This window comes from Rhinatrema bivittatum, chromosome 4, assembly GCF_901001135.1.
Source record: "Rhinatrema bivittatum chromosome 4, aRhiBiv1.1, whole genome shotgun sequence".
NCBI lineage: Eukaryota > Metazoa > Chordata > Amphibia > Gymnophiona > Rhinatrematidae > Rhinatrema > Rhinatrema bivittatum.
Window position 1 is genome coordinate 132,522,648 of NC_042618.1, and position 20,070 is coordinate 132,542,717.

At 45.1% G+C, this 20,070-nt stretch overlaps 1 protein-coding gene across 4 annotated transcripts in view; it reads right to left on the reverse strand.

Moving 5' to 3' along the window:
* PIGH (phosphatidylinositol glycan anchor biosynthesis class H) overlaps window positions 1-16,182 on the reverse strand; it is a 33,243-nt gene extending 17,061 nt beyond the window's left edge. The window contains exons 1-3 of one of the 4 annotated variants that reach the window (XM_029598850.1): window positions 15,794-16,182; window positions 5,021-5,230; window positions 3,444-3,542 (exon numbers count right to left, since the gene is read on the reverse strand). In XM_029598850.1, the coding sequence (XP_029454710.1) occupies window positions 3,444-3,542; window positions 5,021-5,230; window positions 15,794-15,973 (489 nt within the window). In that variant the 5' untranslated portion in view covers window positions 15,974-16,182. The remainder of the gene's footprint in view (window positions 1-3,443; window positions 3,543-5,020; window positions 5,231-15,793) is intronic. The other 3 variants (XM_029598849.1, XM_029598853.1, XM_029598851.1) reach the window with 3 other exon arrangements.
* Window positions 16,183-20,070: the final 3,888 nt, after the last annotated feature.

Genomic DNA, 20,070 nt, shown 5'->3' on the forward strand with positions numbered 1-20,070 from the left:
TAAGGGAGACCTCTGCTTCCTGCAGCTGATCCAGGCGTATTGCTTGGCCCTCCAAGCGGATATCGCAGTCGTCAACCCGCCGGCCTATGGCCGCCATTTCTTCCCGCATCTCCGCCATCTGCTCCATCATCTCCCGTTTGTTGGTTTTCATGTCCTGCCGTAGATCCTGAAACCAACGCCGGAATTCATCCCGGGTGGGCATAGTTGTGTCTCTCGGACCTATCTCCGAATCGGACTTCTCTCCCTCTTCCATCGCCTCGAGGGGTTCGGCCGGCACCTCTGAGTCTTCGGTGGGCCCTTCGTCTCCTTTCCCCTTCGTGTAGGTAAACTGCCGCAAATCGGGTCCCTTGCGCTTGGATGTCATACCGTGGATGTTTCAGGGTATCGATATGATCCCGTATATGCGGGAAAGAGCGGATGGTGCTCGATTCTTTTCAATAATAGCGTTAGGCACTCCGGAGCAACTGGCTCAGGCCGCCATTCAGGTGCGTGACGTCACCCGTCTCCGGCCTTATCCTTTTTGATTTCTTTTGTGTGGATTCCACAACCACTGATTGGTGGTGGAAGCTGTGCCTTTTGGTAGCCAGGAATAGACTGTACCAAATAAGTAGTGTCCATTCTTTTATTGACAGCAGGTACTGAGCATGGGCGCTCCCAAAGTCGATGCTGTAAGTCCAGGAGGACTTGATGAACAGGTATGGCTACTACTTGTTTTGGAGGATCCACAAATTGGAGAACCTCCAATGTTTGTTGCCTAGAATCCTCCTCCATCACCAAGGTGAAGGGTATGGTGTCCGCCATATCCTGGACAAAATTAGTAAAGGATAAATCCTCTGGTGGAGATTTTATCTTTTGGTCTGGAGGTGAAGGATCCGACGTAAAGTCTTCAGAGGAAGTGTCTGTATGTCCCTCATCCCAAGTATCGTACGGATCATCTTGATGGGGAGATATGGGAAAGGATCTTGGTGGACGAGGAACTCCTGAGGGACCTGGTTGCGGGTCATCGAAGGGAATCCATCCAGGAATCTCTTCTTGTGGTATGGATGGAAGAGCACCGACTACTTCATCGAATCTTTTCATGAGAAGTTGGTACAGCGCCAGCTCAGGATGTCCTGGAGCCCCAGGTAACATCGGCATCGATGGTATCAGGTCTGGTATCAACGATGGAATCAGCTTTGGCATCGATGGTCGTCTCGGCATCGACTTGAGTTGTGGTGCCGGCATCGGTGCAGGCACCGGCATCGAAGGGGTTGTCGGCAATGGTGCAGGTACCGGCTTCGGTACTGGTACCGGCATCAGTGGAGGCACCGGCATCGGTGGAGGCCCCGGAATCGACATCTCTTCTTGTAAGGCCTGGAGCACCGCTTGATGGATGAAATCCGACAATTCCTGTGGAACAGCTGGTGCAGGTAGAGCAGCTGTACACGGTGGCAGTGTAGGTGTCGATGGAACCTCCACAGAGCCTTGTGGAGGTTCAACTACTGGTGCATCTTCATGGGGTGAAGGCCCCGGCGTCAAAGGTACCGGCGTTTCCTGAACTCTTGGCTGTTTTGCGGTAGGTTCCTCTGGGGAAAGAAGTGCCGCATGCGTCGATGTGTGTTGATGTCGATGATGGTGCTTCGAGCGGTGTTCCATCACTGACTTCGTCGATGCTATCTATGACATCGGCGATGGATGGTCCCCCGACCCTTCCAGTTTTTCAAAATTATTCTTTCTGAGACTCCGGCCGGAGAGGATTTAGTCGAGGTAGAGGGAGATGGCAGAAGTTGTAGATGGAATAGATGCTCCATCTTCTCTTGGCAGGCTTTTCGTCCCTCCAGAGTCATTTCTACACATTTAGTGCAGGTTGTGAAATCATGTTTTTCCCCCAAAGAACACACTCAAGGTGTGGGTCTGTAATGGACATTGTCCGATTACAGATGGGACATTTTTTAAATCCCGTAGCCATTTTAATGTTGACAGCCGTCGATGAGAAGAAAGTGTGAGAGAAAAATATTTTTTCTCGGAAAGTAAAACGAGACAAAGGTTACTCACCAGCCGGTGGAAACCTGAGAGATCCCATGTGGGAGAATTTATTTGAGAAAAAGTGACTTTTAGTCAGCAAAACACTGTGAGAAAATCTCACAAAGCTCCTGCTCCGCGATGCCTACAGCAGCGCGGAAAAACGAAGACTGAAGAGAGACCCCTGTGGCAGAGAATATCATGGTATGCTGGGCATGCTCAGTGGCCTCACAGGGCCAGTCAAAAGTTTCTAGAAACTTTGACAGAAAGTTTTCCGCAATAGGGCTCCATCAATGATGTCACCCATATGTGAGGACTAGCATCCTGCTTGTCCTGGGATAATGTGCTGTGTACTTCGATTGGGATAAGGAACAAAAATACCCAACAAGGCATATTTAGGTGAACGAGCATTTTTCACCCCGAGATAGCTTTAATCTTCTTGCACTTTTGACACTGGAACAATCCCTTATCTGACATCTAAGAAGCCAATTCTCTGACCAACTTTCAATCTAAAAGCAAATCACATTTCTTCAAACTGGATTATCAAAATGTCTAATTGCTCTCTTTCATTTTGTCTCACTTCATTCACCAGATAGCTCTTTACCACTTTAAGGGGCCGATGCAATACAGTAAGCTGCGGCTAGCACACAGCTTAACACACGATTGAACAAGCGTTTTGAAGGTGCGTACATAACCCCCAATGCAATATGAGGATTAGTGTGTCCAAAATGCTGCATAGCTAATAGCACTCAGCACATGTAAATTCCACGTAGATTAGGCTATTAGCTAATACCCACGATGTAAAAAATTTCCCAAGTGGCCAATGCACCTATTGCAATGTGGCAAATTTTATGCCAGCCCGGGGCTGGCGTAAAGGTATGCTGCACTCAAGGGTTCATTGATAAAAGCAAAAAATCCTGCTTTCTTTGATTCCCCCTATTAGTATCATTTTAATCGGAAGAACCACAGAAAGCAGATTCCTAGTTCTGTGCGTGTATATTATGCCGGTAGCAAGAGAAAATGGACGTTGTATTGAGCATCAGTTTTCCTAACCCACACTGACAGCCACTTCTCCTGTGCACCTGATGCCAAGCAGGCACTAGGGACGCACAATTTTCCCTAATGCCTCCTTTTTAGCACGACCCCTCATTTAAATATTGCTTTGCATGCCCAGGAGAGGTGGCTGGGCGCGCATTAGAAAAACGGGCGCTCAACACTGAGCGCCCGTTTTCTAAGCACAAATATTGCATCGGCCCCTAAATTTGTGTTAATTTTGTTTATTGTCAGGTGTCCTGTGCAGGTTGCCATGTAAAGGCTGTAAATAAAGTAAACTAGATCTCCTTAGTTATTCATTTTTCAACATCCTCAAAAAACTCCAATAGATCAGTGAGATGACTGTTTACAGAAACCATGTTGACTTTTCCCCAACATATCATATTTACCTGTGTCATTCTCACCTGGAATACTGGAACTACTTCAGACACTCCGTGAGGTTCCACGGGATCTTTTATAAGTATGCACAGATAGTAGATAACCTTTTGCTAAAATAACAAATAAAATAACAAATATTATCTTTACACTAACAGATATCCAAAGCAAGCTCCAATTTCAGTATTTGAAGCAATTCCTCAGAAATCTATAAAAAAAGGCAGCGTAACCAACAATATTTTCAGATAAATTTCACTGGTTATCTAGATTAAACGTACCTGTTAAATTTCCTTTCCTTGAGTCCTGAGAGACCAGCTCAGGTGAGTGGGTTTCACTTCCTTTCCAGCAGATGGACACAAAGAAGACAAGTCTTTTCTGACATCATGTATTCCTGTATAGCTTGGTAAAGCAGGAAAGGTTGCCAGTACTCCCTTGCCCAAGACCTTGGATTTACCTGCAAAGGTGACCTCGCTCCCCCCCCCCCTTTCCCACAAATTTAAAAGAAGAGGAAAAAAAGGAATAAAAGAAGAGAATAAATTACCCTACTCATCAGCATGCCAAGTACTGGCACTTCTGTTCTTCCTTTTCTTTTCCCCCACCCATTTATGCCAATACTAAGAGGGTCCTTTAAACATACTTAAACTAATCCTGCCACTAAAAAAAATAAATAACTTCCTTTCACATTTTCTCTTTTTTCTGGCATTTCTTAATGCTTGTGCTCTGGTCCCAGGTGGCTTCTAAGCTGGTTTGTCAGGATTCAAGGAACGAAAATTAACAAGTATGCTTAAATTTCACCTTCCTTATCCTGCGAGACTGGTCCAGACAAGTGGGATGTGCCAAAACAGTGCCTCCTCTGGGTGGGGAAAAGCCACTACCATCTCCAGAATTTTAGCACCAAACATGGAATCCTCCTTAACCTGAATGTCCAGCTTCTAATGTTTCACAAATAAATGCAGTGATGTATGTTGCTACCCTACAGATGTCTTGTGGCGCAACTAATCTGTATTCTGCCAAAGATAAGGTCTATCCTCTAGTAGAGTGTGTTCTAAGCTTTTCCAGCACTGGCCTGCCTTGACCAACGTAAGCTAAGTCAACAACCTCCTTTATCCACCTAGCACTGGATGCCTTTCCTTCAGGTTGTCCTCTGAACAGGATAAAAAGAATATCCAACCTTCAGAAGGCATTCGTAGCCTTCAGGTAATAAATCAGTTCCCTTCTTACTTCCAAGAGATGCAACGTCTTCCAGGACCCTATGCACTCCCACTTCCTAAATGCTGGTAGGAAGATCACTTGGGTCAGATGGAATTCCAAAACTGCCTTAGGCAAAAAAGAAGGGACTAGCTGAATGGTGCTCCCTTCCTTGGAAAACACTAAATAAGGATCCCTGCATGACAGCACTTGGAGCTCCAAAATTCTTCTGGTTGGCCACTAGAAACACTACCTTCTTCAGAAGAGTCCTTACTGTCATCATATTCTCGGTTTCTGAGATTCATACCAACAGCAACCTGACGTTACTCAATAACTGAAGGAACAGCACAGAACATGCATCACATACAAAACTAAGAAAAAAAGAAATCTCATTAGAAAATACCATGTAAATGGCTTCATTGATGACAACATCCTTCACTTTGTTCATTTCTATGAAAGTCGTGCTCTCCTTTCCCGAGGCATAGGAAGAGGTCATCTGAATTCCAAGTGAAGCAATAACTAGCAAGGACTCCTGGTCAATTTTCACAAAATGCAGATAGAACAGCAGCCCAATCAAGGTGACAAATATAGCAGCTGAGAGCACCACACTGTTCTGTGAAAAAAGAAAAAAGTTTTTAACATGAGGGCATCACGTTATATTTACACGTTTACCATCATATGAATAAAATTAACAAAGATATTTTCACACATTTGACATGTAAAATCTTACCTCCTATCAGACACTCCTCTAAATGTTCAAAGAAGGGCTTCAATCTGAGCTGCTCAACAAAGCTGAGATTTCATTGACTATCTTAAAACCCTTCTTGAAAGCAGCGCAGCCTCCTAATCAGTTTTTTAAAATGTATTTCCTTGTTTCTAGATCAGGGATGGCCAACTCTGGTCCCTCAAGAGCCACAAACAGCCAGGTTTTCAGAATACCCACCATGAATATGCATTTTGCTACCAAAATGATAAGGGGAATGGAACTCCCCTATGAGGAAAGACTAAAGAGGTTAGGACTTTTCAGCTTGGAGAAGAGACGACTGAGGGGGGATATGATAGAGGTGTTTAAAATCATGAGAGGTCTAGAACGGGTAGATGTGAATCGGTTATTTACTCTTTCGGATAGTAGAAAGACTAGGGGGCACTCCATGAAGTTAGCATGGGGCACATTTAAAACTAATTGGAGAAAGTTCTTTTTTACTCAACGCACAATTAAACTCTGGAATTTGTTGCCAGAGGATGTGGTTAGTGCAGTTAATATAGCTGTGTTTAAAAAAGGATTGGATAAGTTCTTGGAGGAGAAGTCCATTACCTCCTATTAAGTTCACTTAGAGAATAGCCAATGCCATTAGCAATGGTTACATGGAATAGACTTAGTTTTTGGGTACTTGCCAGGTTCTTATGGCCTGGATTGGCCACTGTTGGAAACAGGATGCTGGGCTTGATGGACCCTTGGTCTGACCCAGTATGGCATTTTCTTATGTTCTTAGATAGATCTACATAAAATGGAGGCATTGTATGCAAATCTATCTCATGCATATTCATGGTGGATATCCTGAAAACCCAGGCTTTCATTTTTAACTTTAAAGAATTTTCCAATTTCATTTTCTGACATGGTCCAGCTGGTTTGAAGCTGCCACACTATTTTATCTGTCTCTGCCTGGTAACATCTACAGTATCGCACAACCTTGCTTCTCATAATAACAGAGTAACATAGTACATGATGGCAGATAAATGGTCCAGCCAGTCTGCTTATCATGCTGTTTAGGTGTGCAATTGCCACTCCATGCAGGTTACTTCAATCTTTGTTCTTTTGGTCAATAGAAATTCACATTCCATAATGCAGAAAAAAAGGAGCATCTCTCAAGTTTTTATGTGCAACAGATACTTTTAAATTGAATCCTCCAAAATTATTCAACCAATTTTACAGGAACATTGGACAGAAATCACTGACTGTGGGGGTCACGTTGGAGAGACTCCACCGCGCTCTGCAGCGGGAAACCAAGGGCAGGGTCAGCAAGCTCCCACCGGCTGTTTTTCATTACAGCCACCTTCCCCCTCATGTCCAGGGCCTATATCAGGAGTGGCTCTGCGGCGAGAGACTAAGGACAGCATCAGCTTTCATCTCAGCCAGCTTCCCCGAGGCTCCCTGCTGAAGTCATCACCTAATGTTCAGGGCCTTTAATTAGAAGTGGCTTGGCAGTGTGCTGCACCTGCACACCTTCAAAATCTTTTGTATCGGTTTTCTCCTTTTTCTTGTGCCTTTCCTTTTTTTCTTTTAATTAAAGTGGACTTTGGGAAATTTTTCTTGATATATATTATATTGTTAAATGATGTAAAATGTTACTGTTTTCCCTCTGCTAGTTATTTCTATTATAGAAATGCAATAAAGCAAATGTTGCTTACCTGTAACAGGTGTTCTCACAGGACAGCAGGATGTTGGTCCTCACATATGGGTGACATCACAGGATGGAGCCCAATCACGGAACACTTTTATCAAAGTTTCCAGACTTTTGACTGGCACCTACTGGGCATGCCCAGCATGGCACTAACCCTGCAGCCAGCAGGGGTCCCCATTCAGTCTTGTTTAAAAGCTACAGGTAGTGCCGAAAAATAAAATAAGAAAACGTTACGAACCCAACACCGCAGGGTGGCAGGCGGGTTTCGTGAGGACTAACATCCTGCTGTCCTGTGAGAACACCTGTTACAGGTAAGCAACATTTGCTTTCTCACAGGACAAGCAGGATGGTAGTCCTCACATATGGGTGAGTACCAAGCATGCACCAAATGTACCCAAGACGTGCAACAGGCACAACCACTGGGTTGAGATTTGGCCGAGGGCATCCTGAACCCTAACGGGCAGGCGGAAGGGTGTTGGTACGTCAACTTGTGAATAGGTTATGCAGGACAGATTGGCCGAAGATGGAATCTTGTCTTCCGGCTTTGTCCAAGCAATAGTGGGCTGTAAAAGTATGGAGAAAACTCCAGGTGGCAGCCCTGCAAATGTCAGGAAGTGGCACCAATCGCAGGTGTGCTACTGAAGTCGCCATGGCCCTCACAGAGTGTGCTTTAACACAGTCTTGAAGTGGAATGCCCGCTTGCTGATAGCAAAAGGATATGCAGTCCTCCAACCAGGAGGAGAGAGTCTGTTTACCCTCAGGCTGCCCCAATTTGATAGGATGGAAAGAGACAAACAATTGAGTGCTTTTCCTGTGGGCAGCTGTACGGTCTAGGAAGAACGCTAGAGCCCGTTTGCAGTCAAGGGTATGCAGAGCCTGCTCTCCTGGATTGGAATGGGGTCTGGGAAAAAAGGTAGGTAGTATAATGGATTGATTGAGATGAAAGTCCGAAACTACCTTAGGCAAAAATTTAGGGTGAGTGCGGAGTACTGCCCGGTCCTGCAGAAGTTTAGTGTAAGGCGGATTGGTAATTAGAGCCTGTAATTCACTAACTCTGCGAGCCGAAGTGATTGCCAGAAGGAAAATCACTTTCCATGTGAGATAGTGAAGATCACAGGATTGAAGAGGCTCGAATGCTGGTTTCATGAGCCAACCCAAAACCAGAATGAAGTCCCAAGAAGGGGCTGGAGGACGCAGTGGAGGCTTGAGGTGAAGCAAGCCCTTCAGAAAACGTGTTACAAGGGGTTGCACTGATATGGGTACATCACAGACACCTTTATGGAAGGCGGCTACCACAGTGACATGCATTCTGATGGAAGAAGTTTTGAGACCTGACTCCTATAAGTGCAGAGATAGTCCAAAAACTTGTGATTGGACAGGTAAAAGGGTCAAGGGACTGAGAAGAGCACTATGACGTAAACCTGTTCCATTTGTAAGAGTAAGATTTTCTTGTGGAAGGCTTTCGTGAAGCAATCAGGACACAGGAAACTGGGTCAGAAAGGTTAAGTGGCTGAAGGATTAACCTTTCAACATCCATGCCGTCAGGGACAAGGCTTGAAGATTGAGGTGGTGGAGGCACCCGTCGTTTTGAGTGATCAGAAGCGGATCCTTTCCTAAGGGAATGTGCCTGCGAATGGAAAGATCCTGAAGTACTGGAAACCACACTTGACGTGGCCAGTGAGGTGCTATGAGGATCATGGTTCCCTTGTCCTGATGTAACTTCACTAGAGTCTTCGAGAGAAGAGGAAGTGGAGGGAATGCATAAAGTAGACTGGTTGCCCATGAGAGGGAGAATGCGTCTCTGGGCTGAGCGTGTTTGCTGCGAATGAGAGAGCAGAAGTTCTCTACTTTGCGATTTTGAGAAGACGCAAAGAGGTCTCGCTGAGGATATCCCCATTGTTGGAAGATGGAGTTCACTACTGAGGGGTTGAGAGACCACGCGTGCAGTTGAAAAATGCGACTCAGCTTGTCTGCCAACACATTGTCCACTCCCGGCAAGTAGGTGGCCCTGAGGTACATCGAATGGGAGAGAGCTTCCGCCCATATCTGTGCAGCTTCCTGACACAGAAGGAAGGAGCCTGTGCCTCCCTGTTTGTTGATGTACCACATGGCCACCTGGTTGTCAGTCTGGATCAGGATAACTTGATTTGAGAGGTGATGCTGAAATGCCCTGAGAGCATATCTGATTGCTCGAAGCTCCAGGAAATTTATTTGGTGTTTGGCTTCCTCTGGAGACAGAGATCCTTGTGTCTGCAGGTTGGCCTCATGGGCTACCCAGCCGAGGTTGGAAGCATCGGTGGTGAGAGTTAATTGAGGGTCTGGAGCCCTAGGCAAGAGACTGATTGAGTGAGTCGGTTACGTGGACAATGGTCAACGGGGCCGAATGCTTTGAGTCCATTGAGTCACTGCATGACTCATGGCCAAACGGATGGATGAACTGAGCCATGTGTCCCAGGAGGATGAGAAAGTGGCGTGCAGTCGCGGAGTGCTGAGACTGCAGCTGGTGTGCAAGAGACACGAGGGTGAGAGCTCGCTGTCGAGGCAGAAAAGCCTTTGCCTATAAGGTGTCCAAGTCTGCCCCAATGAACGACAAAGTTTGAGATGGGACTAAGTAGGATTTATCGTAGTTGACTTTTTGGGGATTAGAAAGTACCAAGAATAGAAACCTAGGCCGTGCTGAGAGTAGGGTACGGGTTCTATTGCCTTGGACTGGAGAAGGAGGGAGACCTCCTGATCCAGAAGGATGGAGTGATCGGATGTTCCCCACGTCGGTAGAGGTGGGGAGTCCGGTGGCATGGAGAGAAAGTTCAGATGGTAACCCTGAGCAATTTTCACCAGTACCCATTGGTCTGAGGTGATTGAGTGCCATATGTTGTTGAAGTGGCACAGTCGACCTCCCACTGGTATGTGAGACAATGGAAGCTGGCGGCTGCTCTCTAGGTAGAAGTCAAAAACCTGAAGCAGGACCTGGTTGAGGAGCTGCTTGCGGTTTTTGTTTCCATGTCTGACGAGACTGGGCTTTTTGAAAAGGTCTCGTAGAACGGGATCTGGTTGGTGGCGGGTAGGACTTCTTCAGGCGGAAGAATGACTTTTTAGAGTCCTTTCGGAAGGGCTGTCTTGAAGAGTAGTCAGAAGGCATCAGAGAGAGCTGACTTAGGGTTTCATGATGGTCCTTAAGTTCCGCCACCGTCCACTGAATCTGTTCGCCAAACAGATTATCTCCTACACAAGTTAGGTCGGCTACCCTGTCTTGTACCTCAGGGCGAAGGTCGGAAGACTTGAGCCAGGCCCATCTCCTTGCCGAAATAGCAGCTGCAGATACTCTAGTAGCAGTGTCAAAGATATCGTAAGATGATCTGATCTCATGCTTGCCTGCCTCAAAACCCTTGTTTACTAGGGTTTGGAGCTGATCTTGAAATTGCTGAGGCAAATCTTGTATCTGCTTAAAAATGACCCTATTATATTGGGTCATATAGAACTGATAAGCAGCAATTCAGGAGATGAGCATTGATCCTTGGAAGACACAGCGACCAATGGCATCTAGAAACTTCTGTTCCTTGCCAGGGGGAAAAGAAGTGTGAGGCTTTGATCTCTTTGCTCTTTTCTATGCAGATTCTACCACTACAGATTGGTGATCCAATTGAGGTTTCTGAAAACCCGGAGCTGACTGCACCAAATAGGTAGTGTCAGCTTTTCTGTAGACTGGAGCAATGGAGCCAGGATGTTCCCAGGTCTTCTTGAGGAGATCCAGAAGAACCTGGTGGATAGGGATGGAGGTTATTTCCTTGGGAGCATCCAGAAATTATAGCAACTCCATCATCTGATGTCTACCATCCTGTTCAGTCTGTAATTGGAAGGGAACCAATTCAGACATTTCGTTCAAAAAATGTATAACGGAAAGGTCCTCTGGAGGAGAACGCTTTCTACTTTCAGTGGGTGAAGGTGGTGAAGGCAAATCATCGGTGTCTGGGGAGGAATCATCAGTCCAGGTATTATAGGGATCAGCACCTGCCCCTCTAGGAACTAGAGGAGGACGGGGTGGTGGGATACCCGAGGGTCCTGGTCTAGGCTCCGAAGGAATCGAAGGAATGATTGGAGGCACCGATGGAGGCATCGAAGGCACCGGCGCAGGCATTGAGGGCATCGATGGATGGCTCGGTGGCGCTGACGGGCGTATCAGCACCAATGGTCTGAGACTTTCAATGTCAATGGCGATGTTTGTCTCTAGGATCCCCTCGGTCCTGAGGGGGAGTAGAGGGTGTTGAAGGCCGAGATGTCGTCTATGCCGGCGCGAAGTTGACGGTGCCGGTTCTGACAACATCGATGCAATGGACGGAGTCATGGTTTGAGCATGGAAGAGAAGTTCCATCTTCTCCATTCTGGCCTTGCGACCTTTTGGTGTCATTCGGGCACATTTGGTGCAGGTCAAGACATCGTGCTCTCGTCCAAGACACATTACACAGACTTTATGGGGGTCTGTGATGGACATGGTGCGATTACAGTCCGAGCACCAACGGAACCCCGACGCCATGGCCATGGAAAAAATTGAGCCACGGTACGGTCGACGGCCAGTAGGCCGCGAGGGCCAAAATCGACGGTAATCGACGGAGAACGGGTAAAAACTTACCTGAGTACCGCGGCTTGAAAAAGTTGAAGGAGGGACCCCTGTGGGGCAAATTAACTTTTAGTAATTCCGTGAGGAAAAATCCTGTCAGGAATCTCTGCAGAGCTCCTTAACCGCGAGGCTACTGCTGCGCGGAAAAAAGAAGACTGAAGGGGAACCCTGCTGGCTGCAGGGTTAGTGCCATGCTGGGCATGCCCAGTAGGGGCCAGTCAAAGTTCTGGAAACTTTGACAAAAGTGTTCCGTGATTGGGCTCCATCCTGTGATGTCACCCATATGTGAGGACTACCATCCTGCTTGTCCTGTGAGAAACATAAAATTATTTAAAAAGAAAAATCAAAAAGAAAACACTGGTTGGATTACTTAGTCAGAAAGATTGACATTACTTTATAGCTCCCTAAAATCTGACCAAAACTAAGAGCCCACTGTAATAAGATGTAAGTGAAAAAGGTATGCTGAACTTCAGTGCATATCTATTTTACTCACATGCTGAAACAGGGTTTCCCAAATCTGTCCTGGGGACCCCACAGCTAGTCAGGCTTTCAGAATATCCACAATGACTATGAATTAGATAAATTTGCATATCACGGCGACTGTATATGTTAATTTATCTCATGCATATTCATTGCTGATATCCTGAAAACCTGACTGGCTGTGGAGTCCCCAGGACAGGTTTGGGAATCTGTGCTAAAACGAGTTAATTCCCAATGCAGTAAGCTAAAGGTATGCTAATATACTGGGAGTTAAATAAAGCATGCTAACCCAAAAGTGTGCACATGAAAAAATATACTTAGTTTATGATACACTTTTCAGCACTTCAAAGCAGATAAAATACCTACAGTAACTAAATTTAACTATAGCCTGAGGGCCTCATTTTCTAAGCATTTTTCCCATAAAGCTTTAGTAAATAAGGCAATGGAAGGTAAAGTCGCTTGCCCAAGGTCACAAGGAGCAGCTGGGGAATTTGAAACCTGGTTTCCCTGGTTTGTAGCCCATTACTCTAACCACTAGACTACTCCTCCTGTAGGGCAGCTGCAGCCCTACAGACTAACACCAGCCCCGGAATCTTTACTCCATCTCTGAGCAGGGGTTAAATTTGCAGTGATATGAAAACACAATTTAAGCCTTTGCACTTCTCTAAGTTGGGGCGCAATAGCTAGTTCCTTGATTAACAGAGGAGTATGAATTTGTGCACACATTTTTTGTGTACTAAACTCCTTGTAAAATTGGGAGTGAAAGTTCGGTACACAAAAATACACAGACATAACCATGTGTTAACGTGCACACAGCTGAATACCTTCTTAGGTCGAGTACTGAGTTATGGGCCTATGTAGTAGGCATTTTTTCCATAAACACAAAATGGAAAACAATCCTTTAGTAGATCTGGCCTAAACAGCACTTTATTTTAAGTCAGTGCGGAGATAAATACAATGAAAAGGGCAGGTAAACAATGATTACTAGAACATGCTGTCAAGAAGAAATCCTGACACTTTGAATGGGGGCATTCAGGATGTTCTGATGTGGGGTTCATGTGGCAGGCCTAGAGCAGTAGAAGCTAGAACATAATTAGAAAGATATCACAAAAATTATAGTCCCTCTTGGGGGGGAACACTATGTGTAGTGTAAAAACCTTGACACTAACTTTCTAGCAGCTAGATAGTGAGCCTAACAGATGGGACTCAAAAGACAAGAGCAGCAGGCATTCCAAGGCATAAAGATACCATTTGCTTGACAATATTTAGAATAAAAAATGCAGGATAAAAAAATGCAAAAAATATAAAGATTTTTTGATTTTTTTTAAATACTAGATTACTACAGATGACGATATTCAGCGTCATTTGCCCAGCTAAGTTCAGACTCAGCCAGACAAATGGCAAGATTTGAAAATCCTTCTGCACTGACTGGCCCTAAGTTAGCCAGATAACTTTTTATTTGGCTAAACCTTCTAGCCCTCATTTTTATCTGGTTAACTCAGGGGCTAGGGTGAGAGCATTCCAGAATGCAGCAGGCTAAGTCAGCCAGATAAACACCAAATTTTAGCATTATCAGGCTAACATAGCTGGATAACTTTAGGGCAGTCGAAGAGCTATCTAAAATCAGCTGGATAAACTTATCCAGATAACAGGGTCATTCATCAAACTGAGTTAGGGCCTTATCAAGCGATAAAAAGGGATCTAACACGTGATAAACGTGATCTTTATTGCGTTGCTCACTAACATGGAAATATGAGTACGCAAAACCAGGAAAATCATGCAAGTAAAGGACTCCTACCATATTTTTCTGTAAAATAACGTATAATACAGGATTAATGTGGGAAATAGCAACACTTTTTTTTTTTTTTTGCGGTACGTGAAAAAAAAAAAAGTTTTTATCATGCCATAGCAGCTGTTATTGTGGATCGCGGCTATTATTCCATATCATAAAAAAGGCCTTCTCTCAGACACACCTATACAGCCCTACTGGCCCAATAAAAACAGCTTTTGTTACCTGCCCTGTCTTCCTAAAACTACGATGTTAGGGGGGGAAGTGTATTAGTAGTGGGATACTGGATGCTTTGGGTCGCTCAGCAACAGCAACAGGCAAGCACTCGCACCGGAGCCAGGAGCTGCATGCCCCGCTGGTGGAGTATCCTGGCCCACTGCAGGGCTTGCCACACAGGAGGGCACGCAAGTGGTACAGGGAGCACATTTTCATCCACGAACCACATTGCTGGGCATTCAGAGGAACATGTGGCTACCAGATATCGCCTCAGCTCTCAGGCTATCATGGATTTATACCAAGAACTCAGAGGGGATCTGGATCCGGTCACGGAAAGGTCCTGTGCTATATCAGGCCTCACCAAACTGTTGTGCGTCCTGCATTTTATGGCACCTGGCTCCTTCCAAACAACAGCCGGAGTCGTCGGGAGAATGTCCTAAACCTCTTTTTCCCCACTGTGTGGGCCATGCCGTAACAGCTCTATGTAACCGCATTGTTACATAAGACGTCCTTGTGAAAGGCAGGACTTGCTGGACTTGAAGAAAAAGTTATGCCATTGCCAACTTTTCTAATATTCTGGGAGCTATTGACCCCTCTCACAGAGCCAAAATCCCACCGCAGGGCTGGAAGGAGATCTACCACAATACAAAGATCTTCCACTCCATCATTGTGCAAGTGCTCTGTGACACTCAACTGTGCGTCCTCAACATGGTCGCCAGGTACCCGGGAGCTGCACACTATTCCTTTATACAATCTGGTCTCACAAAGATGAAAATTTGTTTTATGTTCTCTTACCCAAGCTTATGGACTCATTGGGTGAGAGAACATAGAACACATTTTTGTCTTTGAGAGTCTTTCCTCACTCCAAATGACGTCAAGTCTTCACCAAGGTGTACTGTGCTGTTCGTACGTCTCACTCTACATGCAAAACTGGCCCCTAAACCACCCCTCACCTTGACCTATAAGGTGGCCCTCCTATAGAGATAGGAATAGGTGCACACAGTGAGGCCCTCCCCCGAGGCTCTCTCATTCCACTCCCACTCTCCCTCCTCAAGCCCAGAAATGGCCAAAATGCAATTCCAAAAATTTATCACGAATTGCATTATGTCCATTTCGGACATATTGCACAGCTTAACTACAGCTTTTTCCCTGGCTTTATTTCTGGCATTAAAACTGTGCGATAGCATAACGCATGCTATCGCATGGCGCAATATGGCCCCTAATATTACTAAAACCCACCTAAACTCCTCCCCTGATCCCACCCCCTCAAAAATTTGCATTTACACCATGCACTACTATACTTTTCACATGCGTTATGGCATTAATGCGTGCATTAACGCGTTAACACCATAACGCATTTGATAAATGATCCTATAAGATTGATAGTACCGAATTCTAGCCCTGGTTCTTGTTGAGCTGGAGGAAACTGCATGGTCCAAAAAAAAAAAAAGGTGAATCACCACCTCTGGGAAACAAATCACTTTACATGCTGCTGCTGCCACCCCCCAGTGAAACACATAATATTGACGTGAATAACTGTGTAGTCATTTTAATTAATAAAATTAATTAGTCTAAACAGGTGCACGTCAAGCATGGTTTTGGTTACCAATGACCTGAATAAAAAGCAGCGCTGCCTGCCTGGCCCATACCGGGAGAAATAACGCGCAAGCTTACCTCTGTATAGGCAAAGAGCGCATAGGCGGTGAGCCAGACGGAGCACGTGCAGGCAGTGAGCGCGCGCAGGGACAGCTTCGGTGCGCAAACGGAGAACTCGCGGCAGGAAGCGGCGTCGTACGAGCGGCGCTGCAAGGTAATGACGCCACCGTAGATGTCGTTAAAGCGCTGCTCTTGCATGACCTGGGCAGGTGGCCAAAGCAGCGGTGGTATCTTCCTTCGTGAGGAGGAAGAGGAAATTTGCTTTGCTTTCCTCCCGTTTCGGGTCACATAACTGTGGGTGGCAAGACCTCAGCTTCCGGATTTGCCCTTGTCACAGGAACATCGCTATGGAAACAAAATAAAAGCCATAGCTATGTGCGCATGCGTGAGGGCGTCCCACTGCTATCCGCCATCGTCTTAATGCCGGAAGTATAGACAGAAAGCCTGAGTACGTTTTCTGTTAAGGGGAGGAAAGTGATGTCCTTGCTCTCGCCTCCCCGACAAATTTAAGAAAATAAAATAGTAAAATATGTAAACTGGGGCTAACTTAAAAATGTGGGTTTTCTTTAAATTTACAGTAGCGATCGGTGAATAGGGTACGGTATCTTTAAGAGTTTTACAACAGTCTCCTCCGTGGCCTTTAACACGGCAGCCCTTTGTTTAAAAACAAATTGTCAGAGAAGCCTAGCTCGGACCGTGTTTGTGCTGGCCTGGTCTGCTGGGTGGATGATGCAGCGTCGATCCAAGAGAAGAACACTTATCAATCGTTCTCCCGGGAGTTAAAGGAGATGTCAAGGAACAGCTCATCCCAGAGCATCAGTACCGGCTGAGATAAGGAGGAGAGGAAATATAGCTGAAAACTCCCGGTCGCCGAATTCAATTAGGGTGAGAAGATGCCAAAGAAAGTAAGACATTGGCAGCACCGGGAAGACTGATTCCTGGGCAGTAGCCGGGTGTAGCAGAAAGGCATATCATCTCAAGAGGCGTGAGAGCTGGCACCGATTTTTAAAGATGAAAATAGCTACGATTTAGCCAAAGATTAGCGTGAACTACAAGCCACAAAAGAGAACAATCCTCATCCAACTAAATATTTAAACTCATTAGAAAGAACAATATTGAAAATACTATGCTTAACCAACTTAGCTCGCATGTTTGCAAAGCACCACATTATAGGACTATACCACTGTAATCAGGGTAACCAACTTTTCCATGGACCATAACTGAATACCCCCACTAAACTTCATGCTTGGAAGGAGGGGGGGGGGGGTAACAGACTGTCAGTTGTCAATCCACTAATTACTTGGCTTTCAAGCACCCCCTTAATATTCTTTGTTTTATAACATTTTATTTCAACTATCCTCATAAACACATCAACTGCAGCCTCTCATACAGTTTTGCTCTTATCACAACTAAAGCCTTTCTAATATACACCCATCTCTATACTTCCCCATAAACACACAGCCTCCTCTCTCATACACATACATCCACTCAAATACACAACCTTCTCTTAGATGGCTCCTCTCATAGTTATGCACACTCAAAAACTCAGCCTCCTTTCTCAGGCAGACACATATACTCCCAAACACACAGCTTCCACTTAGACACAGGTGGTTCGCTCTTTCCCTCTCAATATGCCCTCCCCTGTGCATGCCTCTTGTGCTGCCATCCTGTCTCTAGTCCCCTCCCTCATGCTCTTGCCTCTCTCCCTCTTCCCTCCTGTCCCTCTCCTCCCCAGTACCTTCCTCTTTATCTTCTTTCCTCCTGCATCCCCCTGTCTCCTTTGTGCCTTTTCCTTCCCCATGCTCTTGTGCCTCTCCCCTTCCCTGTGACCTTCCTTCCTACCATACCCCCTCTATGTCTTTCCTCCCTTGCTCTCCATGTGTGTCTTGTTTCTCTCTCCTCTGTCTCTCTCCTTTCCTCACCCTGTGACCCCTCCACCTTCCCCTCTGTTCCTGTATCCCTTGGCTGGTTCACTTCTCAGTTCTTGGCCTAGCACACAGGGAGGGGAGGGACCTAGAGGGCCATTGCTGCAAAGAACTATGGAGCCACTGGGACTAAGGGCTGTGCCCCACCCACTCTCCCCATCCAGTCAGCACAGGAAAGGAGGCAAGTGGACAGGAACACAGCTCAGCACACCTGAAAACCCGGCTGTCCAGTTCAAAACCAGGCAGTTGGCAACCCTGATTGTGACATCTTATACCACATAGCACTTTGGTTTTATAGATTTATGCAAGTAAAAACATAAATTGTACTTAGCTGAATACTTAGAAGTATTTTCCAAAATTGAATCAAAACCCATATGTAGAAAAAAGCAAGAACAGAAATACAGAATGGTAACCCAGGATGCCTAAAATGTCCAAAAGATGGTAAAAAAAAAAAAAAAAAGCAAAGTACTCCACAAATGCCACAATGAAGAAAACTACAGGAGAATACCCAAAATTGTATCAAAACTCACATGTAGAAAAAGCAGGAACAGCAATATATAATGGTAATCCAGAATGCTGTAAGTGTCCAAAAGATGGTAAAAAGGCAAAATATTTATTTAAAATGTGTTACCTCCCCTTCCATAGTTCACTCATCTATATAAATAAAAATGTAAATGTTAGTTTGTTCAAAATCTTAAATCTCCAAAAGTTCACAGATTGCTTTGAAATTTTGATACAAAGTTGCATTTGATTTCACGAGTGTTTTTAATATACCTATATTATAAAGATTTTATATATATATTATAATACCTGTGACAGGTAAAAACATGCTTTTTGGGAAAAACAGCGCCATCTTTTGGACGTAAAAGCAACACGCTATCTCTGACAGAGGGACCGCAAATGCGCAGTAGAGAGCAGCTCTACCGTGCATGTGCGGACCATAGAGCTCTGCGCTATGTGCTGGGTGTCAGAGGGCAGACGAGTCGCCGCTCCAAGAAATGGCTCAGCCCGTTCCTCCGCCGCTGGGGAAGAGGGGAGGGAGTAGGGACAGCCGGACAGTTACACACAGGAGGAGGAAAGGATAAAAGTCGCTGAGCCAGTCCGTCCACCGCCGGGGAATGGGGGGGGGGGGGGAGTAGGGACTGCTGGAGCAGAGCTAATGCGCATTGTGAAATTAAACCTGACTGAGCCACGGCAATGCGTGGCCGGGTTCAGCTAGTAAGAAATAAAAACATACATAAAACTGCAAAAAACACACAGCTTCAAATAAGGTCTTTATAGGCAAGCTAAAGGAAGTGAGTCATAAGAGCCTTTTTTAAAAAGTATGCCACAAACACTTCAATAAAGAAAACCACAGGAGAATGCTCAGCACTTCAGAGTGTTTTTGTAAAATTGGCAGATTCAGGATCAATAGAGAATGGATACTATAAAAACAAAAGGGAAGGCGGCCCTTGCTATTTCGTTGGACTGACCATTCTCCTTTTTTTTCATCTTATTGTGGTGTTCATACACTGTAGAGGGGGGGGGAGGTAGGGGTGGGGGGGGGACTGTGGTATTTGTTCAACATTGTGGTGGGGGAGGGATCTGAAACCACCCTCCTCCACATTTGTTTGTTGTTTGGAAAATCTAATAAAAATTGTTTGAACATAAAAAGTTAAAAAAAAAAAAAAACAAAAAAAAAACAAAAGGAAGAACTATAGCAAATCATGCAATATATAACAAAAAATATATTGCAAACAAAGAAACCTATTGTAAAATGAGTTAGGACTTCTAATCAATTTAAAAAAATGGCAGGGGCCATTAAAAGCAACTCAACATGCCAATACCACATGCATATCAAATTTAAATAAAATCAGTTAAAAAAAAAATAAACCTATCAGAAAACCAGCTTAACTAACGTGGATTGGTTCAAAAAACAGACCAATCTCTTTTTAGGTCACGACAGTGAATCCAATGTTGTTCTTTATGTAGAAACAGCTAATCAAAATCACTACCTCTGATATCTAAGAGATTTTTCAAGCATAGTAAATCTTAAAGTCTCAAATTCATGTTGCAACTTTTAACACAATGCTCATCTAGCAGGGCTTCCATGAAACTAAACTCATCCTCCTGCCTTTTAAATCTATGTGCCACTCCACTACTGAAAATAAGAGCAATTTTGCTTACCGTAAACGGTGTTTTCCGTAGATAGATGATTTAGCCATGCTGTCTGGGAAGTCCTCCATGCCTCTAGGTGGTGCTCTCAAAGATCACTGAACTTTGTCAGTGATGTGTGCCTGCTTGTATCTTCCCCTCGTTTCCGAGTCTCCTCAGTCCATATCCAAGCAAGACTAGATGCAATGCTGTAACACTCCGGGGAGGCGGGAGGGT